We start from the raw sequence: 12,215 nt of genomic DNA on the forward strand, positions 1-12,215 counted from the left end.
ATGTTATTTAAATACTTTCAGTAAGTCACTACCTTTTTTAGCCAATTTGTTAGCTGGATAAAGATTAAAAAGAACATCCAGCTGAAACTGTTTCCCATTTCCTGACAGACTTTCAGTTTCCTCCTCAATTAACCCAATGACAAAATAATTACCTTGAAATTTCTTAAAACAAAGTCAAAGTAGATTTTCATCTTTTCCAATGCCTTTATCCAAGAAGGTGCTGGCAAAGGAAGCCTGGAAACATTCATAATGTAAATTTTAGTGGTTTGTAGTCGACTTTCTTTTCTCTCCAAAAAGTATTCACTTTGTTAATCACCTATGGGGCTTAAACATCCACCCTAGGACGGTTATAATCCCCTAACTAATTTGTAGGAAGAAAAATACAGAATTTTAGATTTCAGGGTAGTGAATAGTCTAAAAATCCCAGGTAATAAACACTAAACACTCAAATCAGAAAATGGGGAGAAATAGCAATAGAAATCTTTTGGGATATTTTTTCTCCAGTGTTTGATTTGACTAATTGCTCCATCAATTGTTTGAACATATAAACTATCTATGAAATCTTAAAGGCAAGAGTTAAATTTTAACAAGAAAAAGTATATTTCACTGAGTCATTATTCCTAAAACCAGCTGTACACATGGTATTTTGAAAGATTATGCTATTTGGTTCCTTAAACACCAATTTTTAGAACTTGTATCTGAATGTCCAAGCTTAGTCCATTTAAAACAAAATAAATTAAAATAAATCTGTTATATTTAAATTACTTAACTCATAATAAGAAATAGTTTCCACTCGTAGCTGTGGCAACATTTACAGTCACAAAATATTATTCAGACAAACTTGACACTTAAAGCCAGTGAAGTACATATATTTACTTTCTGTGAAAAATTGCATTTATTATTGTTATTATTTATTATTCTAATTATTTACCAGCCTAACTTGGTGTCATAATAAGTGAAACAATAACTTAAATGGTTTTTTCCACTTTCTTTTTTTTTTTTGCCTTTGGGCAAGAAAGGAAGGGAGGGAAGACAAAGGGGAATTTAGCACTGCTCCCCCCTGCTTGCAAAAGGTCAGGGTATGAAAATGTAATACTGTACTCATAGGGATGATTTCACTTCCAGTTGTGGTTTAATAACAAATGGATTCTTTCCTCAAAAGACACCAATTTCTCTATTACTCTACTGGAGAGCTGCCTCAGAAAATTCAGATATACTACTAAGAATAAGCCTGTTCTAAAATATCATGGCCTAATCAAAGGTGTGCTACATTGCAATCAAAATGCTGCTAAATACAAACAGCAAGAGGAGAAAAAGTTAATGACTCCAAAGCACTGAACAAAAAATAAAGAACAATGCAAATTTCTCTGAAGCTTTGTGGGTTAAAAACACAGGCTGTAGAGTCTAACTTTTTTTTTTTTTTTTTTTTTGAAAGGGAGAAAGGAAAATGGCCTCACTTCACGTAATGAAATGACAAATTCTATGGTGTTTACATAAATCCCTGCAGCCAAGAAGAGGCAATCTTACATGTTTATTTAATCAGGAAAATGACAACAGTCATTACTTTACTTTCTTCACATATCTTAAAGGAATAAAGAATAAAAATAAAGACGGCAAAGACAATTCTTCTCTTCACTGTGAACCCTTTTGATAAATACACTCAGTTAAACATTCTTTGTGCAATGACTAAATATATTATAGGTACCAAAAAAATCCATACTTTTACTTAATAATTCTTCAGAGAACTTAATACTCAGCTCTTTGTTTGAACAAATTAAGCCATCTCCTACAGAAAAAATTACAAGAGCACATAGGAGTGACTATGGATGTGCTTTTTCATTCTTGTTTATTTGTTCACATGTATCTATCCTTAAAACTACACTTGACAGGACTTAATTATTTTGCAGTAACACTAAATAAATCAAGGGGTAAGGTCTACAAAGTATTACTTGTACACTTGCTTTCCTCTGCCTGAAATAAACTCATTAATTGTAGTAGAATAACTTAGAAAAACTTGTATCAACTATCTAAACTATCAATTAATCACACAGGCAATGAATTTCTTTTTTTTTCCCAAATAACTTTATATCAATTTTCAAGAGATGACAAGGAATTGTAAAATAAGTACATACAATTATTGGGTAAAGAGTTAGCCCCCTTATCAACAAGGAGACCCAGGACAAAGAGATGTTTGATTGCAGTTCTCATGGCAAACTAGAAAGAATTCTATAAAAATACCTTTTTTTACAAGAAACTGCCCAAAGCAAATCCATGGGGAAAAGAGCCAAGGAAATACAGTATGCTTTTAAAAAACCCCAAAAACTTTTTCCTGACTTGGTGTAGAACAATTTGCTTTGTTCCCAGGGATAAAGCTTTTAATAGAGTATCTTGCTTATTCATTAAGACACTTTAGACATGATACAATATTTCAGTTCTTCTGACTTGCTCTGTAACTACATCAGCCAGAACAGGGTCAAAAGCTGCTCCCTGTCCATCATTTACTATGATAATGGAACAGTAGAACAATTTTTTTAATCTTCTTTACAATTTCACCAATAATTTCTTAAGTATCAACTCTAACAAAATTTCTTTCAATAACAACACCTCCAAAGTCATTTAAATAACCCCTACAGAAAACATTCCTATACAGCTGAGTATGTCCTTATAAAAATTCCCTAAATTTTAGAATGCTATCACCAGTACAGTGCCATCCTAAACTGAATCTCAGTCAGTGGCTAGAGGTGGGAAACAATTTGTTTGGACAGAGACAGATACTCCCTGAAGCAGCAGGCTGCCCAGCTCTGTTGTATGCATTGCTCTCTATTTCCATCTTCCAATCACAGTTCCTAGAGACAGGAACTTGTGTCTTTATGCCATCTCAAGAAAACATGGCATCCCTTTCAACACTGTAAGTAATATATCAGATCAACATAATTAGTTGCAGATTATTTCTGATCTGTTGACCATACATACATCACTGACTTTTGGAAATGCTACATCATTTTGACTGTTTTCTACTTCATAGACATAGCCATTAATTGATGTTTTCCCCTGTTATTTATTTTATGCTCTCTAGAGTCAGCTTCCAAAAAATGGATTTCAAGTGGATCTGTGCATTATACAACACGTATATAATAGAATCAAAAAACCCCAAACAATTGTCTTAATGTTTCCATCTTCTTCCCCTGCTATGAGTTGTACCATGCCTAATTTTCCTCCAGCCTTGAATTTCTTTGAATAAAATCCTATTAGAAGTCAGTCAACATCCGTGATTTCATTTGTAGATTCTTCTCAAACTTACACAACCATCAGCCTTTTCTGCAGCACCATCTTCTATTCACAACAGATGCTGCTTGTGTAAACTGCTGCAGCAATTACTTAAGAACACTGTGAAAGTTGTCAATTCAAGCGTGAATTACTAAATGCAAGATAACTATTGCATTTAGACTGATGCAAAATCATTCTCTGCAATGTGTTGAATCTTAGCTAATTTTAGATATTTATTAAAATACCATAATCAACTTCATGTAAGTGTGACTGCATTTATTCAAGATATGATTGAATATAAGTGGCTACAAGTGGACCTCTGTATTTCAAAATGTGCTATCTGACAAAATTTACAAGTGACTACAACTTTTTAGTGTGCCTTTCTTCACATCTCAGTATCTTGCTTTATTGCTGTACCACTTTCTGTGCAGCTACATTTTAGAAACTTCACACAGAGGTTTGAATGCTATATTGGAGGTTAATTTGGGAAACTGGACACTTTAAAGAAAGCTACATGCATTCTTATGTGAAGCTCTCAGTTTTATAGCACCTATGGATTTAAAGCTTCACAGTCTATTATAACAAAGTACAGTACAGTAAAATAATTAAGCTTATTTAATTAAAAACTTTAAAAATTAAAAAGTAAAGCAATTATACAGCAGCTTTCGGCAACATGTACTATAAATCATATGATCATGGCTGAAACTTCTATTTTTGCACTATTATTTCAATTATTCTGATTACACTGCAGTAAGTTCCTGTATATCATCTCTTCTTTGAATGCTTTCAGTAAACATTTCCTTCAAAAAAGGCAATTTATAAACTGTAATGTCCCCATACTTGAAAGTGTTTGCTTACTAGCACTTATAATGATGACTAAAAGAAGACAAAACAAAAAGAAACACGGATTTTTAGGCATGAAAGGTCTTAAACTTTAAGGTTCAAATTTCATAAATTATTTTTACACTGTCACAGTCACCATCAAAATCCAGTCTATTAGAAACAGAGTGCTAAGGAACATAAGCAGACAGTGTTTTTAAAGACAATCTTTAATCAAAATAATTACATTTATGAGGGGTGAAGGGAAGAATAAAAATCTCACTATTATGCTGCAAGCAGTGCTTCCTTAAAACAGTCATTAAGAAATAATCTTTGCCAGCCAAATGAAATTCCAATGCATATTATGCAGACTTTTAAATACAGAGCTTCCCTAAACTAATTTGGTAGAGGAAGACTGGCAGGAAATGAATTAAAATCAGCACAGCTTTATGTTTTACATAATGAAACACAACTTACATCCTTGTTGTATTGTAATTACCCTAGAATCAACAATATACCAAAAAGACATCACATGACTGAGAACCTCTCTCACTGTCAACTCACACTGCATTATCTTTAGTCTAGCTGGAATTATGGCCAAAGATTCAGCCCAGTGAAAACGTATTTGTGACAACCATGGCATGGCATTGGAAATGCAGCTGGGAGAATGCCACCTGAACCTTGCTAAATCCTCAGAAGCTGCAGAAGAAAAAGCTTCAATTCTTACACTCTGGGAAGACAACGGGATATGATTCACTAATTATGTTCAAGCAACCCTTGCTTGCTTTTCCCTCTCCTCTTCCTGTGTCCTAAACTGTGTCTCAAAACCTGTACAGCTTAAGCTTCTAAGAAAATTCCTTAGCTGACAGAAACCTGAAAAGTCTTTAGATTAGAACCAGACAAGATATAAAAGGCAAAGTTAAAGACAGGTTTGTTAGGAGCACTAGGATTCAAAAGGAAGAACATGGAAAGGCACAAAACAGTGAAGAGGACAACCCAGTACCATCAAGGGGCTGTGACAAGTAGTGGCAGGCTCCTTTTTCCCAGCTGACTGACATCTGCCTGGCCAGCAGAGTCTGTTCAGGTGTCATCTCAGAAGCAATGAGTGTCCTAGCAGCCTTTAAACCCTATCTATCCTTCGTGTGCATGAAGCTTGCAGTCAAATCTCTGCACTCTAAAACCTGTGTCAATAAAGGGCCCCTGAGGTGGATGGCAAGAACACACACAACGTGTTATCTGCAGTCTATATCTCATGCTCATGTGTCAATTTTCCTTAAGAGCATTAGGCAAGGAACCAGAATCTTTAATGCCCTGGTACTCCAGAGTATCAACTTAAATCTATTTAAAATGCTAATGATGTAAGCAATAAAGAGTAGCAGTGAATCCATTTCATCCTAAAAACTGTTACAAACTATGAGTATGCTCCCAAAGAAGGCAACAAGTCTTTACCTCCACTGATATTTAGAATTCATCACTGAATTGAAGGAAAACAAAACCAAAAATATTCTGTACAGCTATGTTTGGAGAATTATGAGCCCAGACAGGTACCCTACTAACCAAACACTAAACTCTGAAAGATTCATGTTCCAATTCATTCCACCTATCATCACCTCAGTGGCAGATAAAGACTGGCAAAGTAGGCAGTAATAAGAAAGAAAAACGATTTGGGTGAAGAACAGCTGTTTAAGGAAGAACTAAATACCGAGCTGCTGAAGATGTTAGAAAACAAACATGTCTTTAAAGGGTCACATCCTGAAGTCAAGCAAAATCAGTGGACCTTTTCTCCTCAGAATATACAGTGAAAGGTTTATGCAGGATTTTAACACTGGGTGGCAGAAGAAGCCACTGTCTCAGCATCCAAAGACAGGTGGTTGTTTTAGATGCAAGACAGCACCTGAGATACCTGCCCGAGGCTGGACCACAGGACAAGGGGAAAAAGCTTCGGGTGACCCACCCACTCTGGAGGGGCAAGCAGGGGAAGAGGCCACCTACAGCAGAACAAAGACACAAGCTCCAACACCTGGCAGCTGCCCTGTTTCTGCAGCACTGACAGCAAGGTTAAAAGCAGTTTCTGAGCTACGGCAGCTTCTAACAAACATTAACAAAAAATTGAATTTAAAAAAAAAAAAACAAAAAAACAAGGAAGTAAAAAGTACTGAGCAATAATCAGCTGTTCCACCAGCAGTTCAGAAAACTGAGCTGGAGAGAACATCTGGACTGGCAGCAGGGGACTAGCAAGTCATCTGTTGCCCTGATGTAAAAACTGTGGCTCATGGGACAAAGTGTTTATTATATACACTAAACCCTACCTGTAGCATTCCAAAGCACATTTGGCATGGATGTCACTTGAAACTTCACAAAACTGATGAAGAAAAAACTTAACAGGAGATTTCTTCCATTACATGGCTTAGTTACGATTTTTAACCCCAAAAATATGGACACAACATCCTGTCTTAAAAAAGCCTTGAAATCAGGCCTCAAAAAAGGCCCAAAGGAGCTGCTGGGACATTTGCTAACCCCAAATCTGCTGATTCCATATCTCTCACTGATCATACTGCTGTATTGAAGAAAGCTGGACTAATTAAAATTAAAACTGAATCGTAAATCAATCTCTTATTTTTGCACCAAATTCAGATCCTAGACTGTGAAATAACTTAAAATTTTGCCTAAGTATTCAGGTGAAAAACAACATAGTATTAAAAAATCAAAATAAACCAAACTAACCCTTGTCCAAAACAAAACCAAAACCCAAACAAACAGAAAAAAAAAAAACAAAAACAAAACAAAAAGAAAAAAAAACCAACAAAACAAACAAAAAAAAAAAAAAAAACCACAAAAAAAAATAAAACCCCAAACTCTAAGCATCACATGATTTCTGAATTTTAATTCTACCATTATTCCTAAAGGCTCACAGAAATGTATCAGTATACCTACTGACATTCAGAATTGGATTAAGACAGAATAGAATCCAACCAAATCTAATGAAAAGACAGGAAAAGCCTTAAAAGTCAAAACAATACTCTCAGACCTCAACAAGTCTAGAAGGGCAACATCATTTACACATTCTATTCATGTAGTGCTCTGGGAAAAATCTTTACTAGGTAATATCTTGTTCTCAATTATTTTTAAATTGTTTTGCCTGATTATTATTTTAGACACATTTGCTATTTGGAGAAATGAATTTAAATTACAACACAATCAACCACTCTAGTTGTGATCCCACCTGGTCTCCAGGGTGTACGACATCATTTCTAATGAATCTGTGAGCCGAATAACCTTTGAATATGATTTTAGGAGGAAAAAAAAATATACTTTGCTTGTGCAAAATTAATTACAAATAGAATTCTTACTTAAGATGGGAGGATGTTTACATGCATTTCAAGAGAGCTACCTTTAACAGGAACACAACAGAGACCTTTAATTTCCTCCAAAACTAGCTGTACAATGCCAACTAGAGCCAGTCTAGAGCTTCTGGCACCCCTTTTACACTAAAGTATTTCCCTGTCATGAATTCAGGGCTAGAAAAGTCACAATTATTAACAGGAACCAAAGAAAATTATATAAAAGTTTGCTTTTCAACAGAAAATGTTAAAATCAACTGCAATTCTCACTGAAGCTTTGTGATTCTGGCTTTTGGGTTGTTTGCTGAGGGAAACAAGATGGATACAGATATAGACAGAAAGGATGGAGATAATGGAGAGGAAAAGTCACCAAATTAGAACATTTAAGGAAAAAAATACCCAGGATCTAGATTTTAGAAAAACTCACAAGAATGTGCAAGAGCTATGAAAATTATTAAAGTAAAAGTTTATTTTTGGTTGATTTTTAAAGCACTGTATATATTCTTTTATTGAAAATAGTTAAGCAAAAAGTATTCTATTGGCCAGCTATCTTATCTGCAATTTCTCATTTCACTGAAATTGAGCTGTTATTCTCCTGTGACAACACCATGAACAGCGTAATTTTAAAATCTTGTTCACAGTTTGCAGAAAACCTCCTGCTTCATACAACACTAGTATAAATATGGATTAGAATATTAAAAATTAAAAATATGCCTTTTTCTTTTTAAGTAGCACTATGGTGCAAAGATGTCAGCTCTCCATTGAACAGGTTGAGTATTGCTTTTCTTGTAGCTACTCTCTACTTACAGGAATTTTACTAAAAAACAGTATTTAAGTACACAAGGGATATAATCCTTTTTTTTTTTTTTTTTTTTAGCATGGATATGGATCTTTTGCCACATTCTGTTATAGCAAATATTCACAGTCCCCTTCACAGACAACTGAATAATCTTGCAAATGCTGTGAGATAAACTCACTTACATCTTGGCTTTCAAAGAAAATGCAGACAGACTAAACTGATAAAGCAACTGTTCCTTAATCTCCTTCACGGTAGAGAATTAGTTTCTCTCAATTCCAAAGTGAATTGAGCATTCTCTGCATTTGATGTTTAAGTACCTGTAGATTTAACAGCTCTTCCTACTACAGAAGGAAAGGGATTTAGTACAAGCTCTGTACAGGATAGAAGGCTGTGCTAGCTGAAGAAATTTCACTCAGCAAGCAAGCTTTTCTGTAGACCGTTCAACAGACTGTGTTTGCTCTGTCATTTATTTTGAGCAAACTTTCACCATCAGCCAGCAACTTCAGTCTCTCTCACAGATTTTTATACTCGCCTCATCCAGACTAGAGCTGCTCATCCACTGGTATGGAAATTAGCAGAATGCCAATACATACTAAATTGGGTAAAAAAAAAAAAAAAAAAAAAACAAAAAACAAACCAAACATATTCAATGAAATGTCAGTTTCATTCTTTCAGTATTGCTTGGAACCTGCAGACACAAAGAATAGGAGAAAAAATGCAAGCTATTTTTTAACCACTTCTGTGAAGCTTACAATGACCATGACAATTTTAACTTTCCAGCATTAAAACTTGACTATAAACACAGAGAATATTTACTGTCTCAGGTATGAGGATGAAAGAATCCCTTAATTACTAGAAAAGTTCACAGCATCCTATGCTTGAAGGGGAAGAAAAGGTTTCCACAACCATTTGAAAAGAGAACTCATGATATGCAACAGCAAATCTGGAGATGGGAGGGGATGGGAAATGACCCTCAAGGGACCCACAGTCATCCAGTGCAGAGCTTCAGTTTCTCTGGTCTTTGCTATTCTCTAATCTCATCTCTCCCCCTCACAGCTCTTCCCACTTCCCCCTTTCTGCATTCATCTGGCACCTCTTCCAAAGCCATAGCATGAAAAGAAATTCCACAGGTACATATCACTGACCCAACCAAGCCATGCAGGCAGTTCTTCACTTGTGAAGAAATAGTTAACATTGTAAAGCGCAACCTACAAAGGAGCTGGTTGTTTGTCTCATTTATAAATACCCCCAGACACTCAATATCAGCACCACTTTCTTCTTCTGCAGGAAGAACCAGAACAGAGGAAGGTCCATAACCACATTTCATTGTCTCACTAGAGACATTGGTACTCACACACTTGTTGGTTAGTCACAACCATCAAATGAAATAAGATGTGTAATACTATCATATTGATGTTAAAGCTTTAAGATTATTTGAAATACAATTTACTTGAGTATGAATTTAAAGCTTAATAGGAAGGACTAAAATGCATGTCTTATAATAATTAAATCACTATTAAAAATTAAATCACAATATACCACATCAGAAACTCCCCCTGAAATGACCCATTAAATTGTCCCACATAACAAGTCCCAAATAAAGAACAGCCCATCCTACTAAGTATTGAAGTGTCAGTTTTCACACTGGTAACTTGGTTTATTTGACTCTGAGTTCCATTAAAAAATTCATCTATGCTACATAAGATGACTTCTGTGTAATCATATCCATCCAGTCCATGGCAATTCAATGCAAGCAAGGGAGAAAAATAGGAAAAAACTGGAAATTGAACCTGCAGCACAAAAAACCTAACAACTAAGAGATTAACAAGAGACCAGAACTCTATAGTTGCTCTGTGATAAGCCACCACAAGAACATTCAAATGTAACCTTGAAAGGGTTAAAACATAGCTTTGTAATTAATAAAAAGATCACACCAGATTATGCATCTCAAGGGGGAAAATAAGAGAACTTATCCTGGAATAAGCGATCAATTATTAAAACATGCTTTAAGAAGCTTGTGAAGTTATTGCACAAAACTTATTGTGGAATGTTTAGAGAAACAAAAGAAAGGAAAGGGAAGAATCAAAGTGGTTCAGGGATGAACAAACAGAAAAAATGCAAGAAGCAGACTGAAATAAGCTGGCTGCTTGTGCCTGTTTCTCCATTTAAACCAGTGAAACATTCAGCATACAAGATCAATCTCCTTGCCCCCAATACCTCAGAGAACACAGAGTAAACAATATTAAGTACTAATAATCAACTGGCATTAATACATGTTTTGACACATGCTATATTTACACTGGTTAATTAAGCTTGCCCAAACTGGGTCTCTAGAAATGTCTACTGAAAATGACCCCTGCTCTGTATTAATTGTTGACTGACCTCCAGAAGCTCTTTGAAATTGAGCTAGTTGTCCTGGGGGAAAACTTTTCCTACATTTCAACAACTTGACAATATGTCAATAAGTTTACAGAGCTTACAAGTTTTCATCAGCTTTTCTTACTATTTTTATATACAAACATCATCTATTATATATATGCAATATACTATATATAGCAGGAAAATATTAATATGCATAAAATGCATAAAATACACAATTATATATGCCTATATAACATATATTTAAATTTATATTTATAGAGAAATATGTTTTTAAATAAAAATAACTACACCATTATATAATACATACAATGCACATGGTATATAAAATGCACATAAGTAGTCACAGATGACAGGAAAGTAATGAAATTGAAATACTATCATTTAGTGTTAGATTTTAAGGATTTAGGCAAGTAGAGGAATTTAACTCCACATACTGCAGTTCTTAAACAATCCAAATGACTTTACCAGCTTGGTGAGGAGTGTAGTTTTAACAGAATTGCTATGAAATAATAACCACTAGCACAGCTGAAATGATGTTTTATACTCACTTTGCATAGTCAAAGAGCCTGCTGTCCCAGAGCTGGTGATTGCCTCTATATCCAGAATGGAAGAAACAAGAATCTGTACCATCAAACTGGTTGAGACCATCTTCTGAGTTTTTTGAGGCGTGGCTGTGCACCACATCAAGCAGGACTGTGATGCCCATGGAGTGAGCAACGTCAATCATTTCCTTCAGGTCGTCAGGAGTTCCGTACCGGCTGTGAAAACACAACGTGGTACCATCAGGGCTCATGTTGGCAATGCGGAACATTCATCATGGAAACTACATCAAAGTCTGCAGTTCTTCATCACCTACTCTACAGATATACACAGGTAATTTTTTTCAGCCTCTTAAGCAGTAGCTATTGCTTACAAACTAACAGTTGAAACTGTTTTTCCTTATAAGAATTCCATCATCCACACAACATTTTGCAGAAATAGTCTGTTTTATTCTTCCTTTTTTAATAATACATCAAATTCAGTATAAAAGATAATAGATATAACTTAAAGTTTCTATTCAATATTGAACACTTCCTTAGGTCATAAGGGGCAAGAATATATTCATACTGCTGGAATGAAGTAACACAATGATTACAAAAGTAAATGTACATCCACAAAGCCCACAAAATACACTATCTGCTATTTTCCTGCTTTGTTATTGTTTTAGGCACTATACCATTTTCTTATTTTTTTTGTCTCCTGTGCCCGACACCCTTTTCTTCAATTAATTAAGCTAGTTAAAAACTGTCTATCTAAATTTAGCCTGGTTGCCACTTGAGCTGCTCTAAGATCAAAAATAAATTTTAAAAAAATTGCTTCCACATGTACCATAATTTTCTTAACAACCACCTGAATTCATATTCCATGTAATTCTACTCGATGCCTCAAGTCTAAGTACAGTCTGTTACAAGTAAGGGAAAGGGCTCCCACGGAACACACAGAGTCATGATTTGAATTAAGTTCATTGTGAACATTGTATAGTTCTGTTTGCCATAAAGGAAAGCCCTAGGCACCCTGTTTGCTCCTGCCAAGAATCCCACAACCACAAACTCATGCATAAAGACTGC

At 35.1% G+C, this 12,215-nt stretch overlaps 1 protein-coding gene across 4 annotated transcripts in view; it reads right to left on the reverse strand.

Annotated features, from left to right (window-relative positions):
• Positions 1–12,215, reverse strand: part of GBE1 (1,4-alpha-glucan branching enzyme 1) — a 140,212-nt gene that overhangs the window by 65,595 nt on the left and 62,402 nt on the right. For all 4 annotated transcript variants that reach the window (XM_041480219.1, XM_041480221.1, XM_041480222.1 and 1 more), the window contains exon 7: positions 11,157–11,366. In XM_041480219.1, the coding sequence (XP_041336153.1) occupies positions 11,157–11,366 (210 nt within the window). The remainder of the gene's footprint in view (positions 1–11,156; positions 11,367–12,215) is intronic.

The sequence above is a fragment of the Pyrgilauda ruficollis genome, unplaced genomic scaffold, assembly GCF_017590135.1.
Source record: "Pyrgilauda ruficollis isolate IOZ18807 unplaced genomic scaffold, ASM1759013v1 scaffold50, whole genome shotgun sequence".
NCBI lineage: Eukaryota > Metazoa > Chordata > Aves > Passeriformes > Passeridae > Pyrgilauda > Pyrgilauda ruficollis.